Here is a 24378-nt window from a genome sequence, read left to right on the forward strand (position 1 = left end):
CATTCTTACTTTGCAGCCCATACAACCTGGCTTTGGCTTGTGGGCTGTGGTGTTTGTTTTTGTTTGGTTGTTTTTCTGTTTGTTTTTAAATATATTTTTAATGATTTCAGAGAGGAAAGGAGAGGGAGAGAGAGATAGAAACATCAATGATGAGGGAGAATCATTGATCAGCTGCCTCCTTCACATCTCCTTCTGGGGATTGAGCCCACAACCCGGTCATGTGCCTTTGACTGGAATTGAACCCAGGACCTTTCAGTCCGCAGGCTGACGCTCTATCCACTGAGCCAAAATGGCTAGGGCAGGGTTGTAGTTTTGCCTACCCCTGATCTACAGCCATTTGATATCATACAACATTTTGTAAATCATTTTCTCCTAGGTGCAGATGATCTCAGAATGAGTATCTGTAGGGAACCATACTATGTGCTTAAAGATTTCTCTAATAAATGTGCCCTGCCACAACCTGCAAACTCTGTTTAAAAGTGATGACCTACAGATCTGACATGGCCAGAAGTTTGAGAAGCTTTACGACAACTCTGTGACTATTTAAATTACTAATGACTGAATCTAGTTTCTTGTGCTCTTTAAAGCAATGAAGAGGTCTTGTTAATGAGGGTTGAAAGGAACTGTGAGCAGAGCAAACTGTGATCTGTGGGTGTTATTAAATATTGCTAGCTGCTGAGCTAACCAGATAGGGGCGATTTTAGGTCACTCACATGCCAAATTGAATTTCTTGAGTCAGGTTTTAGGGTTTTTCTAGTAGGATATATTCCTGTGATAATTTTCCACACTAATTACCAACCAAAACAGGTACTTTGAAGGTCTTGTGAAAAAATACTAGCTATTTAAAGTGTATTAGAATGGGGGTCAGTATTGCTTCTCCAAATGGCTGTGTGTATACACAGCAGAAATTCTATTTAAATTCTTTAGTGATCTGCCTTCTCCTTAGCTGCTCTGACTGCCTACTAGATAAAAGCTGATGTTTGATGAAATTTGTTACCCTTTATGTTATCCACTTTTCCCGCAATGATGTCAAGGTTTCATTATCCAAGGTGAAAGTTTATGGTCCAAAGCAGATAAAAACCCTCAGGACAGAGGACCCAGTGCATGCTCTTTCTCTCTCCTGACCATGCCCTGGCCTTCCTCACCCCCTTTTGTCCCTCCCTTTCTCTTGGAGCAGCAGTCACGAACCTTTTGGACCTCAGAGGCCACTGGTCCAGGAACCACCGGTTGGCGACGCTGCTCTGGAGCACACCCTAGCCTTTCTCCCTCTCTTTCCCCCAGGCATATTTTCTCTGCCTTTCTTTTGCTTAAGTTCCAATGGCTCTTCTTTTGCTTCTATAACTTGTTTCCTGAACCATGCAGGGCAGATGGCTCACTTCTACCTCTGTGACTTTCTAAATAAACTTTTGCTTGTATTGGAGTCTTGGCTCTGAATTTTTTCTTAGCCAGAAATGAAGTACTGAGGTTGCTGAATCCAGATCTAATCAACGGTAACATTCTGGTGCTGTTTGGCCACTAACACTATAAAGAAATTGAGGTGGTGTATTAATACATTTACTAATCTACTCAGAGTGCTGATCTGTGCCAGTTTATAATCGTCTACCTCCTCGTTTTCACTGGAAATTAAGGTTACTAAGGGTTAAGAATTCTACTCAATATAAGTAAATTAAAATACTAGAAACAATAAAGAAGGGAAGCAATCTTGAAAGGTCTGAAAGGAATGAAAGACATACTTTTGTTAAAGAAAAAAGGAGACTGATTTTGTCCTAAAGTAGCTGCTTAGAGGCTGCTTAAAGGTTGCTCCAGATGAGAAAGGGGACATTGAAGACAAAAACTTGATGGCTACACAAAGTGGTAAAGGGTCTGCAGAAGGTGGGGGAGGGGGAGGAAGGGGTGGAGAGAGGGGAGAAGGGAAGAACATCTTATTCATGTGGTCAGGCTGGCTAAGATGGAATGCATTTATATATTTTTTTATTTATTTAAATGAGCTCAATATTGTATGGATGCAAAACTAGCAGTTGAAATTTCCTATTAAAAGAACAAAGTTGCTTTTGGTCTGTTCTTAATAAGAGACTATAATTATTGTCATTTTGGTTACATGGGTAATAAAGCATTGTTTCACAGTGACCCGTGACCTTATTTAATTAAGAGTTCAAACCTTTTGACAACTTGCCCAAATCAAATTCTAAATGAGTCATTTTAGACTTCTGACTTTGAGATTACCCAGAGAGTCCCTGAAAAATCTCCAAAAATCTGTTCTTTCATGTGTAAAAAGCTCTAAACTAACTAGGTTTATTTGATATGTTAAATTACATAGCAAGCACTGTCAAATAAGAAGTAATGCTTAACCTTCCCTAGCCTATATTTGTATGAGTATATATTAATATAAGTTGTTCAGAAATTGTATGAAATTTCTAGAACCTTTTCAATGTCATAGCTGTCCATGATATATCCTGGCATAATGTGATCAGTCATGACTCCAGTTATCTTAAAATGCTGAATGTTACAGAAACAACCAAATTTCCTGGTCAAGCCAGGCCAGCATGGCTCAGTGGTTGAGCAACGACACATGAACCAGGAGGTCACAGTTCAATTCCTGGTCAGGGCACATGCCTGGGCTACAGGCTTGATCCCCAGTAGGGAGCACGCAGGAGGCAGCCAATCAATGATTCTCTCTCATCATTGATGTTTCTAACTCTCTCCCGCTCCCTTCCTCTCTCTGAAATCAATAAAATAAAATTTAAAAAATCCTTTTCTTGTCAATTATGTTATAATGAATTCTCATCAGGTCTTTAACCATGGTCATTTTAAACCTTTTGTCATTCACAGGTATTATTTTACTCTATTTTTCTGAAAACTTGTAATCAGCTATAGGCTTCATCTTCAACAAAAAAAGACTGTCTCAGAGACTATAGCAGGTACGCTGAGGTACAGGCTTCTGATGTCATTGCTCATATAACTTTTAGATCACACCGCTAAACTGAATAATTATTTCTATAACTAATGGAGAAGCTCATGGGTTCATAAATCTGCTAAGCCCAAATTAAGAAAGACCTGGATTTATCACATGAGACTGAGTAGACTGATAAAGAATACTTATGATTTCTTCTATGATTTTATTTTTGCTTGGAGTACTGCTGGTTCTTTAATGTCCGATTTTCCAGATTTAAAGAACCCCTTTACTCTTAAGCTATCTTAACTTACAGAATTTAGATTATATCTTTGTAAACAAAAATGAAACATTCATCTTTTCTCTTTGTCTGATCCCTCCAAAATTTGGCAAGTTTTATTGAATATTCTTATTTTTATGGCAATATAGTTATTTGAATATGTTCAGTAAGAATTTATTCTCCTTGTAACAGGACACAATCAGAAACACTGGTTATATTACCAAGGCTTTGACTAGAATATCATATTTGAGAAGATGTGCAGAGAAGAGGATATAACTAGTTTTAAGGAACTAAGGTTGCTTACAAAACTCTCCTGGAAAACTGGCCTGGCACCCTTACAGGGCTCCCACCCTTACAGGCGAGTAAGGAGGGCCACTTCATGGCAGGCCCAGGAAGCTCAGAATATTTTGGGGACCCTGAGAAGGTGGAATTAATCTAAATCTGCAAGTACTGCATGTGAAATCTGATGGTGAGTTCTTGGCTTGGCTTCCTAGTTTTGAGGCTTTAAAAATTCCAATCTGAGATTCCCAATAAAAATTCCAGCAAAACAAACTTTAAAAGGCTTATTTCATCAATTATTATTCTTGTTGCACTTAAATAATCAGGCAAGTTTGGTGAGACTAGACTTGTTTTGCAAACAAAAATAGTCTTACCCTGGTTATCTCTGATAAAAATGAGGGTGATTATAGAGAGAAATTGTGTTTTAGTGGAAAGCTAGATTCTAGCCCTGTTCATTCTCTTTGAGTTGTTTTCACCTGTTTGTGAGCAGGCTCTTGCTATCTTGTGCATTTTGTCAGTAATTAATATTTCCAATTTTCTTCTTGACTTGGCATTACTAACAATTAAAACTGCCTTTTTCCTGAAGCCCTGAGAGCTGAAGCTGGACGACTTGCTATAACTTTAAAGGATTTATCACTACAACAGTCCACGCCACTCAGGACGTTCACCAGAACATGGTTCTGTGAGCTGCAGGAAATACCATGAGTTTGAGACTGCCACTACCATGTTACTCCACCATCTAAAGACACAGCAAGACCAACATCTAGAAATCCTTGGACTGCCCCTCTGGACTCAAAAACTGAGTTTATAATCTGCTACAACTACTAATTTTTGTTTTTCCTTTTGTTTCTCTGTAAATCTATGTCTTTTCCTTTGCAGATCTCTAACCTTCCAACCTCTAACACAGATCGCTCCACAGCCACCAACTCAGCTTCTGGTCTGTTAAACTTCTTGGGAGGTTTTAGACGGGAAGAGGGGTGCAGACGACACCACTGTGGCATAGTAATTATTTTGAGCTGAAGGCATTTGGGAATCAGCAGACGTAGAAAGAAGTCCTTTTTTTCCTGAAGTTCCTTTATCTGACTATAAATAGAACCTTCCAAAAGAACTCAACTGTCATAAACCCTCTCATTTCGTACCACGCCTGAACAGACATTGCCACAAAACTATCTTGTCTTCCATCTATTCTCTTAAGGGCCCATTATCTTTCCTAAAAGTCATCTGTCTTCCTAAAAGTGCCATTTCTCCCCCTCCCCTTTCCTTATTAAGTCCCAAATTCTGCCTGGAGTCACATTTTTCTCTTAACTCCCCTGTAGGTATGTGAACAAGAGCCTGCCTTTTCCCCCTCCAGCAGGAGGAACTGAGACCAGGAGCCTGCTCACATAACCTCAGCAATCCTGGCAACTTATTCCTATCCAGCAACCACAGTTAAACATTAAAATTAAAGTCTCCTTCTTGAAGAAAGTGTAACAATTTAAAAAGCAGCATTGAATTTTTCCAGTTAAATAGTTGATGACCATTCTTTTTTTCTTCTTCTTTTTTCTTCTCCATTTTACAGCTCCCCCGCCCCATGGACTTAACTACTGTTAGCCAAATTTTGGTCATTATTTCCAAATGTTTACAGCACAGTGAACAAGCTGTAATTTTAGACACTAAAAACAAAACAAAAAAACACAAAAAAAAACAAGACAAAGTGATCAAACTAATTATATTATGGCACTGATATGATGTAAGATGTAAGACAGAGGTAGATCTGCAAATCGCCATATAGCTGCAAATTCCAATATAATTGGTTCTCATTGAAACTTCAGTTTTACACAAATGTTTATCCAGCAGCACATCATAAACCATGGGTTAAAGGAGTTTCTTCAGGCATGTAAATGTGGAATTGAGAGCTAAAACTGCACACTTAGCAACAAGTAATTTTTTTTTTCAAAAGCAAAGTAATATGGAACCCATAAAACTCACAAGAAAACCTTAAAGTAAATTATTAGACACTTTTAGGGGCACTGGCTAAATTCAGAAGATGTTTGCATTAAAATAGAACTTCGTTTCTGCAGGCATTTAAAGACTTTCATGTACTGTATACCTGAAATTTGGGTCTTTTGACTTTTGCTGACTCACACCTCTTCTTCTTAGTATAAGAAAAACATTTTTACTGTAGGAAAAGGCCAGATTAACAGTCCTGGAAATTTTGCAGGAAGGTTTTTTATAGAATTCTGCTAAACCAAATACCACTGTTTGGGGTCTTCATTTGTAGATTATTCACACCAATGTTTCTCCTGTTAATGATCAATTTATATAATATCACAAAGATTAAAGAGATTACTTCAGGTGGTGGCAGTGTTTCATGAAAGTACCAAGGTAGGGAGGAGTAGGCAGAATGACCAATCTGATGAACACAACCACCTTTCACCTAGTTATCCCTTAAAAAAAAAAAGAAAAAAAAAGTCTAATTGCTTTCAATTTTCTGAAGTGAAAATGGCAGCATAAGAAAAATATTAAAATGTGCAAGCAAACTGCCTCTTTCACATCCTCATAAAATATTGTTTTCTAAAATATAATGTGCTGTAGGGCTCACAGATGAGCACCTTTCACATCAGGTGATATGCAAACAAACCATTATTTGCTCAGTAGGAAACAGGTTTGTTTTTGTTACTTTCTGTACACTCTAGTCAACAGGAAGTCTTCTAAGAAAATAAAGGGGAGGGAGCAGGGTAGTAAGCCAACCCTGTAATGCCCACCCAGAATCCTAGAAGGAAAAAAGCCATTGACATAAAACGATTGAGCAAATATCCTGAAGGTCAGTAGTATTTCCAAATACTATCTGTGGCACAGATACAATGTCTTGAGTATGCTAATACCTAGGCTGCTAAAAAGAGAGCCACGTGGGGCAAAAACTAACTTGGAAAATGAAAGAGACTGGATTTAGTCCCCTCTTTGCTAAACACATGTGAAATATTTCAGGGCTGTCTTCATAGTAGAAACAAAGGTCTTTGAAAAACTGGCCATAATGTTACAAGTCGCCCACTGGTGTGCTTCTCCAGTGAGGTGCTAGACAACTTTATTCAACAATTGATGGTTGAAATGCTCATTCAACAAACTGCTCTGAAGGGCCCCTCTCAGGGTGTGCTCCCGATACCCTTAATCTGACTTTAATACTGCAGCACCTCCATCTCCCAGCGTTTAGCAGCATTATCATTAAGGATGTGCCTCTGTTTCACATAGATTCTTTACGCAGAAGTAGATCTTGAAGGAAAAGTACAAAAGGCAATGGTGTGGAACAAATGGAAGTCATTAAACAATGTAAGATAGCTGATAGCCTAGCTAGCTGCACATGAGATGGAGCCAGAAGTCAGAATCTTACGGAAAAAGAAATAACAGTCTTATGGGCTGTGTGCTGGAACTGTTTAGTTTCATGTTTTCCTAAGGCACGACCAAAGTTGTGTTACATTTATATTTTGGCAAGTGTTTTTCTAGCTAGAGGGTCATAAAAGTAGGTGGAATTATCTGCCTAATGGCATGATAAGGAAGATAGCATTTGGACTAAAACTAAGGCCAGTAGGTGAAGAAAAAGGATAACATTTGCATTGGTTTTAAATTTGTACTAAGGCTACTTACTGAATACTGGAAAAATGACAGAAGTGTTTAATACCTTTGCATAAGAAAATGTTTCCTTTTGAAGCTGTAGCTCAGGATTTCATCTGGGATAATGAAACCATGTGATAAAAACACTGGATTTTATAACAATGAATAAGCAAGAAAAAGTCATAAAAAAGCTAAATGTTGTAGACTACAAATATGGTGATATATGAATAAAGGGGATCAAATAGAATTTTAAAATCCAGACAGGTGTTATGTCTGTGAAAAGTGATACAATAGGTTATAATTCAAATCCACATTAGAACTGGCTGCTTTACAATGAGATTTCAGCACTTTAACTTTTGGGAGTTCTGTTACAAGTTCAAGTAAGTTAGAGCTGTTCTCAAACCTGAAAATGAAGGAGCAGGTATTCTAATAAGCTTTATGTAAATAGGATCCTGATCATTTGGCTCTAGTTAACCCAACACATTTCTCTGGGCATAACCATGGCCTATCTGAAAACTGGAAAATATTGCATAATTTAAAAAGTCAGAGTATAATGACATTCACTGGTAACTTCACATAAATTATGCTAGGAGGATGGAATACGGGTAGACCATACCACCAATCATGTTTGCCTAGACATAAAAACAGTAACAAAGGAAACTGAACAACCACCTGTAACTGTCTGGGGATACAACATTGTGTAAGTGTCCTCAGAGCCTTCATAAAGGTTGCAAGATGACCCTCCTACTCTGACTGGCTGTGGCTACACACAGACAAGCCAGAGCTGGGATATGATAACCCAATGGCAGGTCTGAGCTTGCTCATGACACACTCTGTGTAGCACAGAGGCAGCAGTGAAAAACTACCAGAACCCCACTGATAGCTCTTTTTCTTCTTCTTTTTTAACCTTGGAAAACCATTCATGAGGTTACTTTGACAAAAATATAAATCAAGGCTGACTCAGCTAAGGGCTGGCTTATAGCTGGCCATCTGGACATGGGGTTTGCCAGTCTAGCTGTTTTCATTATTTAACCAAATATTAAGAAAAGTATAGTTCACATGCAACCCTTGTCAAAAAAGAGGAAATGGTAAATTTCCTATTATAAGCACAAACTGTTAACCTATTATGAAAATCCCAATTTTCCTGGCATTCAAGTATATATAGATATATCGTGTATGTTTCTTTTTAAACATCTTAGGGTGAGGAGGAGGACAAATGAGATAATGACATAAGCTAAACATCCAACAAGCCCCATTCCTCATTCTCTGTGTGGCTGACAGCGTTAGTCAGAAAGCCACTCGTTAGCTGTAATAGTCCTGATATATTTGAACATGTAGATCTTTAAGGATTTCCTTATTCATTTGGCTGGGCCTATGGTAGGTGCTTTTTTGTTTTCTTGAAGGAATAATTCATCAATGCTTTCTGAGAGGCTCAAACAGGATCACTGGCCAGATTCCGAAGAGAAACTGTTTGGAAACAAGTTGGAACAAAATGAAAGAAGATAAAAGTGTTCCATATATATCACCCCTGAAAAATGAGAAAGAACCCGTGGGCTATGACTGTAGTGCTTGGTAGGTTTGCTCGTGATTATCCTGCTAATAGTACCTGAGGACAGCATATTTTTTCCAGGCTTGCAACAGATCTCAGAAACTATGTTTATTTAATTTATTTACATGTAGTAAACATCTATCTTGTCAAGCATGGAGCTGGGCATTAAAGTCATCTAAGATCCTTAAAACAACTTTGCAATGTAGCTATTAACAGGTCCATTTTATTGTTGAAGAACTAAGTCTTAAAAGGAAGAATCTTGCCCAAGGTCACAGAGCAGTAAGTGGGAGAATTAAAATTCAAGAGCATCTGGTTCCAAAGCGTGTACTCACTCCATTACCTCTCCATCCCACCCACTTCCTCCATCCCATCTTCTCACTATACAGTCTCCCAACACACTCACTCTATGAAGTAGACTTACCTTCACTTTTGGCCTGTATCTCAGGTAAAGTGTTCTTGTATATATACTGAAAGAAAAGGGGAGGAAGAAAGCTCTTCAGGCTGATTTTTAATCCATGCAAACTGGCATACTGACAAATTTAACCATAGTGCCTATGTATATATAAAGAACAAGCAACGTTGGTGTATCTTTTGTTCTTTTAGCAACCATTTTTTTTTTTTTTTTTTTGAGCACTACTCTGTGCAGAGCACTTGGCAAGAAGCTAGGGGAGACAGAGAAATGATCAGCTCTCAGACTGTGACTGCAGGATGTTTGCAGTTTAATAGGGAGCATTTCATTCATGCTTTATAGGATTCATATCACAATTGCCAGTGTCATCTTGCCCTTGACTGGGAATCTAACCCGAGACCCTTTGGTGGGCAGGTCGACACACTAACCACTGAGAAAACCGGCCAGGGCTAACGTAGAGTATTCTTATAATATTTTGAAAATGGTTATATCAGCTCTACAGGATTCCAATACAGGTATAAAATAAACAGAAAGGCAATGGAGCCCTTTTCATAATATTCTTTAAAATGAGTCACCTCTGAAGATATCAGAGTCTAAAATCAGTACATACAGCAAAGGTAAAGTTAAATTTACCCCTAAAAATTTCATTAAACTTTCCATAACATACAGCATACATAGTTTTTTTGCATAGTACACTATTTAAATGTATTTCAATAGTAATATACAGACTATCATGTGTGCATATGCAAGACATAATTTTATAGTGTGAAAAATTTTATCTTTTAAACAAGGGAAGAAAAGGTGAAAGAGCATGTATAGTTGAATTTATGTAATTTAATGTGGCTATAGTGTCACTGTACCCCAAGCCAGAACTGTAACGAAGAACATCAAATATTATGAAGAATACTCTACTGTCTTAAAATATAACCCCTCTGACAGTTTTTTGGATGTTAATCTCTAAAAGAAAGCTGCCATCTTTTCCCTTTTCTTTAGGAAAGAGTCCTGGACTGGGGCAGAGAAGCCCTGGATTCCAACCCTTGCTCTTACTTCCACCATTGCCAACTTTTTAAGTAGCTACACTAGTGGGGCAAGCACTGGACGGAGAGCTTTCTACACATTTCATTCTTAAACAACCTACTAGGTGGGCATTATTATTCCTGTTTTGCATATGAGAAATGATCTCAGAAAGGTCAAATATTCCTTTTAATGTGCCACAGCTAGTAAATGCTAGAAACGGGACTTGAATTCAGGTTCTGTCTAACCGTTAGCAATACATTATATTCTAACTGTCCAGTGACCTTGACCTTGAACAAGTAACCTTGCTGCCTCAGTTTGCTTCACCATCAAACGAAGAAGTTATATTAGGTGCTTTCCAAAGTTTCCTAGGTTGTTATGGGGAGACAGAAAAACTCTGGGCTCAAATCCAGGCAATGACACTAAGATCATGTGTGAAGTACTTGACTTTTCTGAGCTTGTCTTTCCTCAAGTATAAAATAATACGTGCCTTATAGTACTGTCAAAAGGATTAAAGGAGGTATATACATCAAGTGCCTAGCCCAGATGAGGTTCTGAGCTTAAAATTCAAACTGTTTATTATGGAAAATTTCAAACATAAACAAAAGCACCTATTACATTACGTTGTTAAAAAAATCTTATCTTCTCATATTTACAGCATCTGTAATGATGTTTCCTTTTACACTTCTGATACTGGTTATTTATGGTTTTCCTCTTTTCTTCTTGTTAAATGTTACCAGCTATATCAGTTATTATACCTCAGCTCCAAATCCACCCTTCTATATTCTTTTTGTCATTCAGGAGCTAAGACTATAAACCGCACTTCTGCATTGACAAATGTTCCCTCATAGGCTCTGTTAAAAGAGGGCATTCAAGAGATACTGCAAAGCCGGAGGAGAAAGAAGGGACTTCTTCCATCCTGTTTTATTTTCATGAGGGGCTGTTGACTTGTGGTTCCTATGAACAGCATCCCAACAACACTTTCTCACTGTGGCAGCAGCACTTTGTAGCAGCAGTCCCTTCTTCAGAGGCCTGGGGTCTCTCCTCTGAGCTCAGAAACCAGGACCAGCTGAGCAGTGCCTCCTCTTCAGACTTGAGTTTGGAGACCCTAAATTCTTCAACACTCTTCCCCTCAAGAGATAGGATCTATGTCCCTCCTATTTAAATCAGTGACTTTGACCAGCAGAGTAAGGTGGAAGTGACACCATATGAACTCTGAGACTAGGTTATGAAAGGCCCTGCTACTTTTGCCTGGTTCTCTTGAGATGTTCCCTCTGGGAGAAGTCTTCTGCCAGGTATGAAGGTTGATTACACTGAGAATGAAGTCGCCCATGAAGGCAGCTCTAGTTTATAGCCACAGCTCCAAGGCAACAGACAGTATCAAATGACACCCCACATAAGTGAGCCCTCTTGTACTTCTATTCCAGCGGGAGCCTTCAGATGTCTGCAGCCTGAGCTGACATCTGACACCAACCCTATGAGAGGCTCCACGTGAGGACTGCCTGGCTAAGCCATTCCAAGTTCAAGACCCAAATTCAAGACAATTGTGAGCAAAATACACTGGTTTATTTTAAACTGGTAAGTTTGGGGTTGTGTAACATTAGTAACTGAAATATGCGGCTGTCGCCGTCCCCCCTACTTTTTTTTTTCCTGGAACTCCAATTAAACAAATGTTAGACCCTCTTACTTTATCTTCCATTTCTCTTAACCTCAATTCCATATTTTTTGTCTCTGCTGCATTTAAGTAATTTTTTCCTGATCTATTTTCCACTTTACTAATTCTTTCTTCAATTGAGTTTAATCTGTTATTATTTCCGTACAGTGAGTTTAGCATTTTGGTTACTATAGTTTTCATTTCTAGAGATTCTATTTGGTTCTTTAAAAAACTTGTTTGAAAAGTTTCTTTTTCCTTGAACTTATTTTTAACTTTGATTTATTTTTTCAAGCATAGAAATTGCATTATTTTTATAATCATTGATAATTCTAATATGTGATATTTTACAGGTCTCTTTTAAAATTTTTTTAAAAAATCCTTATCCAAGGATATGTTTATTGATTTAGAAAGAGAAAGAGAGAGAGAGAGAGGTGAAGAGAACACAACCTAGGTAGGTACCCTGGTTTGGAATTAAACCCACAACCTTTTGGTGTATGAGACAACGCCCAACCAAATGAGCCACCTTGGGATTTCTTGTGCAGTGTTAAGGTGCTAGTTTTTTAATTATTGGGTTCACTTTATAGTTATTCTTGTTTTTCCTTTTCTATCATGTCAATTTCCCCAAGCATTTTCTCCCATATCCCTTCCCTTTTAAATTAGGTATTTCCCATGTACTATGGACTAAGAATCCAAATAACCAATGCAGTAAGAAGTTGCAAAAAGTAAAATAAACATACTTGTAGACAGAGTTTAAAGATCTCTTCCATGGTTAAGCTCAGTGTTCCTATTTAGCTGCTCAGAAGTTTTTTTTTTTTTTAAATATGTAATTCTCAGGTAGTTAAATTTTAGATAATTCTGGTTGCCTAAACAAGTTGATCTCCAGATAGGTTAAAATGCAAATGTTATTTTGAAGAGGTATTCTAAAAATTTCACTTAAGTAAATTTTCACATTGGTTTAAAGGAAAAAGTTCTTCCCCTGCCTACAAATATTTCAGCTCTCTTAATTCTTGAATAGAATTTGAAATTAAACATAGCCTGATCCCCTAGTAAAGAGATCAATACGTACATAACCATTCATTAAATTAATTAACAATATATACTGGGTGCTTACTATGTGACAGGCATCATTCTATCCACTTGGGAGAGTTGCAGTGAATAAGATAAAGTCCCAGTTGCTCTCAAGGAATTAACAGTCTAGTTGGAAGAGGTAAACAATTAAATAAATGTCTAACTGGTTATAAATACTTTAAAGGTTATAAACACAACCTGATAAGGGGAGGGAGAGTGATATGGAAGTATTATTTGAATAGGGTGATCAGGGAGAATTCTGATTCCATTGTTGTTAATGGCTGACCTCCAATAGACTCTTCATTAGGAGAGCAGGGAAAGCAAAGTGGCAACCAATTTATTAAGCAGGGGACTTCAGATACTCACTTTTCCAGTCCCCTACTCAGGGGATCTGGGTGCTTTTCTTTCAAAGTTTATTTTTTAATGCTGATCAATAAGAAATTGAAATATTTATATACTACTTGTACTAAAAAAAGTTTATATCCTACTTGCATTAAAATGTAGATCATGCATCAGAGGTTAATTAATACAACTGTCTTACTTTAAGGATGAGAAAACTAAGCTTTAGAAGGGAAGGGACTTGCTTAAGGTCACCCAGTGGGAGAGTCAAAGCTGGATCCTAAGTTCCTGATTCTGTCTCCAACATTTTATAAACACACCATCTTATTTAAAGAATACAGAAAAAAAAACACACACACACACTCTAAAACTAGGTTTTAAAAGTCTATTTCCTACCTGAAAAGGATGTGAAGATAAGAACCAAGGCCAGTTAAAATATGCCACCATGCATGAAATTGTGTGGTAACACCTACGATAGGTGGTACCTTCTTTCGAAAGTTCCTGTGAGGAGAGGGGGAAAAATCACCATGTTAATTTTTAAAAATATTTAGCAACTAATGCTGACAGTCTTAGAGCATTTTGAACTGCCATTCTAAAAAATGGTAGTTACTTAATTTCCTCAAGTCTGCTGCAATCTGCCATATTGTTTTGCAAAGTGTATTTTTCAGGAATAGTATTCCTAGCAAAAGTTCTGAAGAAATGACCCTGTGGTCAAAATAAATGTGGGAAATAGTACATAATTTATTGTTCTCTTAGAGATCTGTGATGCATATTAACAGATTAAAAACTCTGAAAAGTTCTACCCTAACTTATAGAGTTCACTTCCATTTTTTTTTCAGGTAACCTACTTACCCCTGGAACCTTTTATTTAGGTATTATCTTATTAATACCTTATAGGACAATGTTTCCCAGAAACAGGTCTACCTAGCATGCACTTAAGGAACTAGATACATGCTTTTCCTATGTCCTGCATACAACCATCACCTTAGAAGTGTACCACACAGTCTATAAAGTCCTTTGGTATCTATTATTTCACTTCATAGTAAGTCTCTGAGGTAGCTATTATTAGCTTTGCTTTACAGATTAGAAATTCAAAGAGATTTCCTCCCTTCTTTATTGAATTTATTGGGGTGACATTGGTTAATAAAATTACATAGGTTTCAGTACACAATTCTATCATATATCATCCATATTGTATTATGTGTTCACACCCCAAGTCAAGTCTCCTTCCATTAGAGATATTAATTGAATTGCCCAAGTCACTCTGCTAGTGGCATAGCCAAGTCTAAAATTCTAGATTTTTTAAATATATATTTTTATTGATTTCAGAGAGGAAAGGAGAGGGAGAGAAAAACATCAATGATGAGAGAAAATCATTGATCAACTGCCTCCTGCATGCCTCCCTCCACCCCCTCCAACTGGGGCATGTGCCCTGACCGAGAATTGAACAGAATCAAACCGTGACCTCCTGGTTCATAGGTCTACGCTCAACCATTAAGCCACGCTGGTCGGGCTAAAATTCTAGATCTTTTGATTAAGTGTGTACTATATTAATATTCTCATTTATTAGAGGGAAAAAATAAACATGAAACATCAAATTATTTTTCTAGATATTCCATGAAGTTTTGAGACAATTACCATCTAATTTTGAGACAATTACCAGCTCTAATGGGGTTTCTGATGGGTATTACTGATTCAGAACTACTCAATTAGATCTTTGTTTTCAAAGCAAGGTGTATTACTTGTTTGCTTCTGTACATTAAAGTCTACATTTACTTATTTAACTTCTTTACATATTTTACTTATTTTAACTATTTTACTTATTTTAACATTTACTTTTTATTATGGGGAATTTCCAATGTGCAAAAATAGGCAAAATAAGAATGTACCCATTGACCTCCAATAATTATAACTTATGGTTACAACAATCTTGTATTATCTTATCCACTTCTCCCCACCACCCCATATTATTTGAAGTAAATCCCAGATATTGTATCATTTTATCTATAAATATTTCAGTATGTATTTCTTAAAGATTAAAACCTCTTTACAACATAACCATACCATTGCATACCTAAAATATTAACAACTAGAGGCTCGGTGCATGAAAATTCGTGTACTTGGGGGCATCCCTCAGCCCGCCCTCTCACAGTCCAGGACCCCTCAGGGGATATCCACCTGCCGGCTTAGGCCTGCTCCCTACAGGGATATCAGATATCCTTAGCACTGCAGAGGAGGTAGGAGAGGCTCCCGCCACCAAGGCTGTGCTCGTAGCCATCAGCTTGGCTTGTGGCTGAGCCGAGCTCCCCCTGTGGGAGTGCACTGACCACCAGGGGGCAGCTGTGTGAGGGTCAATTTGCATATTACCTTTTTATTATATGAGATAATCCATTAATATAATCAAACATTCAAATACCAATCAAAGTTCCAATCATCTCATAAACTTTTTTTTTTAAAGTGGTGTTGTTTGCATCAAAATCCAACACATTGCATTTGGTTGATATATCTCATAAATCTCTTTTAATCTATATGTTTCTTTTCCTTTTTTTTTTCTCCCCTCTGCTGAGATCAGGTCATTCATCCTGTAAATTTCCCACAGTCTGAATTTTGCTGATTGCCTCTCTGTGGTGCTGTTCAACACAGTCCTCTGTGTTTTGGCAAAACTGTGAATTTTGAGTTGGAAGGATCTACTATTTTAATTTATTTAACATGTTAATTTTAATGGAAATTGAGGCCCAGAAAGATAGTGTTTTAGTAACAGACTAGGGTCCAGAGACCCAAGATTTAAACTCCAGTCAATACATAATTGCTGACAAAGTGAAAAAAAGGAACACTTGCCTTTCTTAGACAATAGCATTAAGCATGTCAAAGTACAAAATTATATACATGTATTTCATATCCTATTTTAAATCACTCTTATTTATTCAGTAAAGCAAATTAGGCAGATTTCAAAGACTTAGTCAACATTTGATTAAAAATCTCTACAGATATTACAAAATATTCTTAGGTCTAAATTTTTAAAAAAGTCTTCCTAGAAGTTTACTTTATTATATTTTTCATACCTTTTTAATTTCAATAATGGCAAAAATTCACTTCAGGGCACTAATAATTCTATACGCCTATGAAATTCTGCTTAATAGATTGCTTCCAAAAATATTTCTCAAAGACTGAAAATGTATCTTACCTCAGTGAATCACAAAAGATGTTATCTACGTTCCATAATAAAAATCCCAATAAAAATATACCCAAAGATGTATAACCCAGTCCTCTAAGCCATGGATAAACCCTGTGGAAAAATTAAAAAGCACAATGAAATTTTGCTGTGTCTTGTCATGATCAGAGCTTGAAGTAATCACTTTCATGAGAAGGAAAGATTTTTGTTAATATTAAAAGCAAACCTATCTATTAAATTATCTAATAAATTTGCCTATTACATTTAGCCATTAAAAGGTACTGAGAGAGAATGTGCTTCTAAGACTTGGCTAGGTATATCAAGAAGGTAATGTAAAAGCCCCCAGTAACTTTATCAGTCCCATGGAAGTGCAAGGGGAGTGGTGGAACATAATTAACATTGAGTCACCTGCTCTGTGTCAGGCACTATAGTAAATTAACACACTACACACACACACACACTCACACACACACACACACACACACACACACAGGTACACACAAATTAAATCTTCAAATAAACCCTATGAAGCAGGCATTATTCTTTTTACTTCACCAGTAAGAAAACTGAAGCTTGATGAGTTACTCAAAATAATAGCAGCTTATATGTATATTTTATAGCTGCAATGAGGTTTCATTGACTTACATTAAAATGCATATATTTAAAGTGTACATTTGATGAATATATTCATATGTATCCATGAAACCAACAACACACTCAAGATAATAAATATATCCATCACTTCTAAAAGCAGAGTTTGCATTTTTTATAATGTTGTATAAATGGAATAATACAGCATATCTGCTTTATTGTATGTGTTTTTTCCACTTGGCATAACTATTTTGAAATTCATCCATGTAGTTATATATATCAATACTTCAGTTCCTTTTATTCCTAAGTAGTATTCCGCTATATAGATATATCACAATTTGTTTATCAGTCCAAATATTGGTGGACATTGGTGTTTTCAGTCTTCTTTGCCATACAAAGCAGCTACTACCATTCATAAATAAGACTTTTTATGGACATACGCTTTCATTTCTCTTGGGTAAAAAGTTAGGAGAAGAATGGCAGGTGAATGCTCAATTTTCTAAGACTCTGCTAAACTGCTTTCCTAAGTGATTGTGTTTTCCTAAGTGATTTTACATTCCCATCAGCAGTGTGGTTTTAATTTGCATTTCTTTAATGGCTAATGTCGTTGAACATCCTTTCACCTGTGTGTATGCCAACCATCTAACTTATTTGATAGTTTGCTGATCTTTGTCCATTTAAAAAATTGTTGTTTGCTGTATTATTGCATTGTAAGAGTTCTTTATATATTCTAAGTGTAAATCTTTTGTTGGATATAGAGGGCTCCCTGGGAAGGCACATGGGCATTCCTTAATTATTGTCAGCTGAACCCAGTGGCATGGGCAAACCATGCCCTGGGAACACGCCTTGCCAAAAGGGCAAGGGTGTTGTCAGCTTGACCTTCATTTCAGCCCATGATGTGGGGAAGTGGTTTTGATATCTAAATCCAGCCTAGCACCAGGAATGCTCAGGGCCTACTCAAGAATGCAAATAATCTCCTTTTGTCTTGACCTTTTGGTGAAACTTCCTGGTATTTGGGATATAAAATAAACTTGCTGGATTGGCTCTGGGTCCCTGTCTCTCCATCAGAAGAGGACGGTGGTCCCACCCGGTCCCAACTTTTTCCTTCTATCTCTGTGTCTTGTCTCTTTCTTTTATTTCTCAATCCCCAGCCGCTCCTACTCAGGAACTGGACCCGCTCTCTAGCCGCGCTGGACGCAGAAAGAGAGAAATACCTACAGTTGGATATATATTTTGCATGTATTTTCTCCAACTCTGGGACTTGCCCTTCATTTTCTTAACAGTGTCTTTTGAAGAACAAAAGTTTGTTATTTTGATGAAGTTCAATTTATCAATATTTTCATTATAGTTTGCTCTTTTTGTGTCCTATTTAATAACTCTTTGCTTAAGCAAGCCTGCAAAAACTTCTGCTCTATTTTCTTCTATAAGTGTTTTAATTTTAATTTTTACATTTAGGAATTTGATTCACTTCTAGTAAATTTTTGTAATGGTGTGAGTTTAAGTTAATTTTAAAAATAAGACTATTAAACTGTACAGCACAATTTGAAAAGATGACCTTTTCCTCACAGAAAAACCTTAGATGCTTATTTAAAATTAGGTCAGTATGGATACGTAGGTCTATTTTAGAATGGGCCTATTTTTGGATGTTCCATTTATTTATATTTCATTCTTACCAGTAATACCACATTGTCTTAGTGTGGCACAGAGCAAAACAAGTAGTGTAAGTCCTCTAACTTTACTGTTCTTTTTCAAAAATGTTTTGGCTATTCTAGATCCTTTGCCTTCCTATGTAAATTTCAGAATCAGTTTCTCATTTTTTACTCTATTAATTTTAAAAAGCTTTAGTATACTTGTACATTATAAACAAAAGGAGGCCATCATATATCGATTTCGTCAAATTTCTTTTTTTAAAAATATATGTTATTGATTTTTTACAGAGAGGAAGGGGGAGGGATAGAGAGTTAGAAACATCGGATGAGAGAGAGACATCGATCAGCTGCCTCCTGCACACCCCCTACTGGGGATGTGCCCGCAACCAAGGTACATGCCCTTGACTGGAATCGAACCTGGGACCCTGCAGTCCGCAGGCCGATGCTCTATCCACTGAACCAAACCAGTTAGGGCCCCTCAAATTTCTTTAAATTTGAAACTCTTGTTTTCACATGGCGCCTATTAACAACTTGCTTAAAGAACTAGTATTCCTTGTAATTATACCATAATGAATGTTGGGTTATATAGTTTTCATTCAATATCCCTGTTGGAATTGGGTTTTATGTATTATTTCAATTTAGGCAATAGATTTATTGCCTGAATGTACTCTAATTATAGTGTGACGATCCAAACTACTTACCATGTAACAATATAAATGGATCGAAGTACTAATGTGAAGACCAACATTCCATACATGACCTAAATAAGAAAGGAAAAAATGATGTTACTAAAATCATTATTCTTTGGCAAAGAAAGTATATTTTGCCTACAAAAGTAGCCCTCCCAATTAAATGTAAACATTTATTATCTTTTATTACATTTTAAAGAACAGAATTTTTAAGAATATATAATTATATAATTAAGAGTCATGCTAACCTTTGAGGAAAACTTAAGAGCCTGTTTGTGAATAACGAGCATCAGAAGTTCTGTGTCTATTTTAGTTCTTATGTTATGTGAAATTTTAAATATCTGCCAAAACCTGCCGAAACCGGTTTGGCTCAGTGGATAGAGCGTCGGCCTGCGGACTGAAGGGTCCTGGGTTCGATTCCGGTCAAGGGCATGTACCTTGGTTGCGGGCACATCCCCAGTGGGAGGTGTGCAGGAGGCAGCTGATCAATGTCTCTCTCTCATCGATGTTTCTAGCTCTCTATCCCTCTCCCTTCCTCTCTGTAAAATATTAATAAAATATATTTAAAAAAATATATCTGCCAAAACCTGAACAGATGCTATAATTTTGCCTCACATTCGATCCTTCCCTTCTCTTTAGTTTCACTTTGAGCAACGGATTCTACTTCCCAGGTTGCTGGCTCAATCTCCAGAAGGAGGCGCACAGGAGGCAGCCGATTGATGTTTCTCTCACATCAGTTTTTTTCTCTCTCCCCCTCCCATCCTCTCTCTCTCTAAAATCAATAAAAACATAGAAAAAAAATTGGTCAGATTACTTAACCTCTAACTCTACTATCTCACCTACAAAATAAAGATGATAATATCTATACAGGTTTGTTGATATTTTTATGGTAATAGGTAAGTCAGTCCATATAAAGTATATGAAAGAATATATAATACTTAGTACATAAGAGATATTAAAAAATGTAAGCTTCTTTTCTAAGTGTGCTTACACAGTAGTTTATTTACATCTCTAATTTGTAATTAAGTGGCATAAATGGAATATAAAATTTAAATAAATCTGCTTAAGTTCCTGTCTAGAACCAATCCGTAGGAGACATCCACTTTGGCAGGAAGAGTTTAAGTAATAGTACTCTCTGAGACATTAGATGAGATCTCACTGAGATACTCGAGTACTGATTTGTTAATTAGCTGCTTAAAGAGGGTTAACTAACTTCTTAAATGTTCTTTTAATCTATTCTCATATACACTTTTTCTTATTTCCTTATTTAAGATATATTGGTGTATATAGTGAATGTGGTGGCTATGTGATTTGTGTATTTTACACTTTGCAAGGCTATCAAATTAAATAAAAGCATTTGGCTCTCTTTTGGAGATGTCTGGATCACCTTATATTTAATACAGTAGTAGAACTGGCATCAGGATTTTCTCTCTCTGGGAAGCTAATCTGATTAGCAAGACCATCATCCTGGTTGTGGCAGATACTTTTAAAATGTTTATTAGCTCCTTCTCTCTAATAGTATGTCACTATTTATCTCTCTAGGCCCAACTCAAATATCCCCTTTCAGAAGCTTTCTGTGATTATTACAGGCAAAATTTTATCTATGTCACCTTATATCTCAATATGTACTTTGAGTATCACTATTGTTTATTGCCTTATGATTTTAACTTACATTATTTTTATATTATCCTTGTGAAAAAAGACTTCTTTTTCTGAACATTTTATAGATAAAGAAATTGAATAATAGGCACATCAGAAATTTGTCCATGGATAATAAAGTGGCAAGAAATCAGAGTGGTAAGAAATCAAGATTCCAAACTCTCAAGCCAGAGCTCCTTTAGATTGGACAATGTTGCTTTTCCCTCCTTTTCCATTATTTTTAAGAACTTGAAAGTTATTGTAAATCTTGTCACAAACTCCAAAACAATTTTCTACTTAAAAATTCCAAAACAACCCAGCCAGCATGATTCAGTGGTTGAGAGTCAACCTATGAACCAGGAGGTCACAGTTTGATTCCCAGTCAGGGCACATGCCCTGGATGTGGGCTCGATCCCTAGTAGGGGGTGTGCAGGACGCAGCCGATCAATGATTCTCTCTTGTCATTGATGTTTCCATCTCTCTCTTCCCCTTCCTTCCCCTATGAAATCAATAAAAAATATAATGCGGCCTATGAGCTGGGAGCAGTGGGAGCGAGACACGGAAGCCACATGAATTATTTGTAAATGTTGTTTCAATAAAAGCAGAGCTTTTTCTAAAAAAACAACAAAACAAAACAAAACACATCAACAGTTATATCAAAGAATAAAAACAATACTCCAAACTCAAATCTTAGAAAAGTTTTCTTTTACAAATGATACCCAGAAAATAAATAGGGATAGATTTTTTTAAGCCATAAGTATAGATAGTTTTGATTAAAATTACTTAACAGATCAGCACAGGATATTCTAGATTAGATATTTGAGGTAGAGGCCTCTTTAAAAAAGGTTTTCAACAGCAATAGTGGGTCATTTTTCCCTAACCTGTTTTTTAATACTGGAGTAAGTAATAATTTAGCTACATGCAGTAGATGCACTTTTGTTTGTTTGTTTGTTAATCCTCACTGAGGATATTTCTTTCCATTGATTTTCAGAGAGAGTGGAAGGAAGGGTGGGTAAGAGAGAAAGACACATCAACTGGAGAGGGAATCCTGCAACCCAGGTACGTGCCCTTATAAGACATATGTTACAATTTTTTTTTACAAGTCTATTTTCCTGACCAGACAGTGAGCACCTTGAGACCAGCAGCCATATCTTATTTGCCTTGGTATAATAATATTAGTTAACTAGAGGCCCGGTGCATGAAATTGGTACACTGGGACGGGGGGCGGGGGGTGTCCCTCAGCCCAGCCTGCACCCTCTCCAATCTGGGATCCCTCTCACAATCCAGGACTGCTGGTTCCTAACCACTCACCTGCCTGCCTGCCTGTCTGATTGCCCATACCGCTTCTGCCTGCCAGCTTGATCACCCCCTAACCGCTCCCCTGACAGTCTGATTGACACGTAACTGCTCCCCTGCTGGCCCGATCGCCCCCAACTGCCCTCCCCTGCCGGTCTGATTGCCCCCAACTGCCCTCCCCTGGAGGCCTGGTCCCCCCCAACTGCCCTCCCCTGGAGGCCTGGTCCCCCCCAACTGCCCTCCCCTGCCAGCCATCTTGTGACAACATGGGGTTGGCCATCTTGTGGCGGCCATATTGCAATGACATGGGAGTGGCCCTCTTGTGACAATGTGGGGCGGCCAACTTGTGGTGGCCATCTTGTGACGACATGGGGGCGGCCATCTTGTGATGATGTGAGGGTGTGAGGGTCAATTTGTACATTACCTCTTTATTATATAGGATGCTTACTGAGTGCTTACTATGTGCTAAGGGTTTTTTATATGCATTATCTCATTTAATCCTCAGATAACTTTATACCAATTTTAGGTGGCATAATAAACTCCTTAAGAGCAGGGACCTCTTTATTTCATTTATTTTTTTATTTTATTTTATTTTATTTTTTAAAATATATTTTATTGATATTTTACAGAGAGGAAGGGAGAACGATAGAGAGTTAGAAACATCAATGAGAGAGAAACATCGATCAGCTGCCTCCTGCACACCTCCCACTGGGGATGTGCCCGCAACCAAGGTACGTGCCCTTGACCGGAATCGAACCCGGGACCCTTCAGTCCACAGGCCGACGCTCCATCCACTGAGCCAAACCGGTTTTGGCTATTTCATTTATTAATATATCTCTTGTGCCTAGTACAGCACCTGGCCCTTAAAAAGCTCAAGGAAGTTAAGTAATTTATCCAAGGTATACAGCTAGTAAGTGGAAAGACTAGATTGGAATCCAAGTCTGTCTGACTTTAGATCTTAAAGTCTTGTTTTTTTTAATGTATTTTTATTGCTTTTAGAAAGAAAGGGAGAGGAAGCGATAGAAATATCAGTGATGAGAGTCATTGATTGGCTGCCTTCTGCACGCCCCCTAGTAGGGATCGAGCCCACAACCCAGGCATGTGCTCTTGACTGGAATCGAACCCGGTACCTTTCAGTCCGCAAGCCGACGCTCTGTCCACTGAGCCAAACCAGTAAAGTTAGATCTTAAAGTCTTACTTTTATGCCTCTTTAATTACAACTTACAGCTCAGAATTTGGTACTGAGAAAGTACACAGTGGAAGTGGACATCTGTTGAATGAATGAATGTATTCTACTTCAGGTTATTTAGCCACTTCACACTAGCATTCCCCTACTTCTTCACTTCTCCATCCTCATTTTTATTTTATTTTATTTTTTCCAGCCTGATTTCTAATCTCTAAGCCTAGGATATAAGCCATAGCTATAAGCTTTCATTCTGTCTCCCTTCCTATCAGCAAACATTACCACTCTACACAGTGAAGAAAATATTTATTACTGGAAAAACATGTGGAAATTACAGCATGAGATATTATATGAATACTAGTGCCCTGGTGCACGGATTCATGCACATTGAAAGGAAATTAATTAGAAGGTGGCTGATGGGGCGGGACTGGGCGAGACGGGTCGGACACACCCTGGAGCCAACCTCCTGTGGTCCCGCCCGGGCCGGCCGCACCTGGGGTAGCACCATGGCTTAAAGGGCATCTGTGGAGTAAGCGGGTCCCTCTGGCAGGTGGGGTCCCTAGGCCTGGCCTGCAGGGATCGAGCTGAAACTGGCTCTCCAACATCCCCCGAGGGGTCCCAGATTGTGAGAGGGTGGTTCTCGGGTTACGCACCCTGGAATCAGGCTCCCTCCTCTCTAGTTCTGGGGTGCGTCACCCGAGAACTGCAGCTGCTAAGTCACTGCAGCTTGGCAGCTCCTGCATTGAGAGTCTGCCCCCTGTAGGTCAGTGCATATCATAGCTACCGGTCAGAGCATCTGCCCCTTGGTGGTCATTGCACGTCATAGCTACCGGTTGGATGGTGGCTTAGCCTTTTATATATATAGATTTTGTTACTGTTATTACATAAACATAATGTCAAATAGATCTAAAATATAAAATGGAAAATTGGTCATAAACTTACAAAAATTAACCTCAAATTTCCAAATTTTGTTTTTTTGTGGTTGATTTTTCTTTCTTATAAAGGCAAACAAAAATATTATAAAAATGGAACTATTTTTAATATAAACTTACTTATTCATTTTCTACAGTGTCAATAAATCTTTCTAAAC

The 24378-nt window shown here is 37.6% G+C and overlaps 1 protein-coding gene across 2 annotated transcripts in view; it reads right to left on the reverse strand.

Annotated features, from left to right (window-relative positions):
- The window catches only part of ACER3 (alkaline ceramidase 3), a 135714-nt gene that overhangs the window by 30539 nt on the left and 80797 nt on the right, over positions 1-24378 (reverse strand). Inside the window, exons 7-11 of one of the 2 annotated variants that reach the window (XM_080641913.1) lie at positions 19184-19242; positions 16255-16356; positions 13467-13571; positions 9008-9053; positions 4303-8504 (exon numbers count right to left, since the gene is read on the reverse strand). In XM_080641913.1, the coding sequence (XP_080498039.1) occupies positions 8451-8504; positions 9008-9053; positions 13467-13571; positions 16255-16356; positions 19184-19242 (366 nt within the window). In that variant the 3' untranslated portion in view covers positions 4303-8450. Of the gene's footprint in view, positions 1-4302; positions 8505-9007; positions 9054-13466; positions 13572-16254; positions 16357-19183; positions 19243-24378 lie in introns of those variants that run through there. The other variant, XM_080641914.1, reaches the window with a different exon arrangement.

This window comes from Plecotus auritus (genome assembly GCF_963455305.1).
Source record: "Plecotus auritus genome assembly, chromosome: 9".
NCBI lineage: Eukaryota > Metazoa > Chordata > Mammalia > Chiroptera > Vespertilionidae > Plecotus > Plecotus auritus.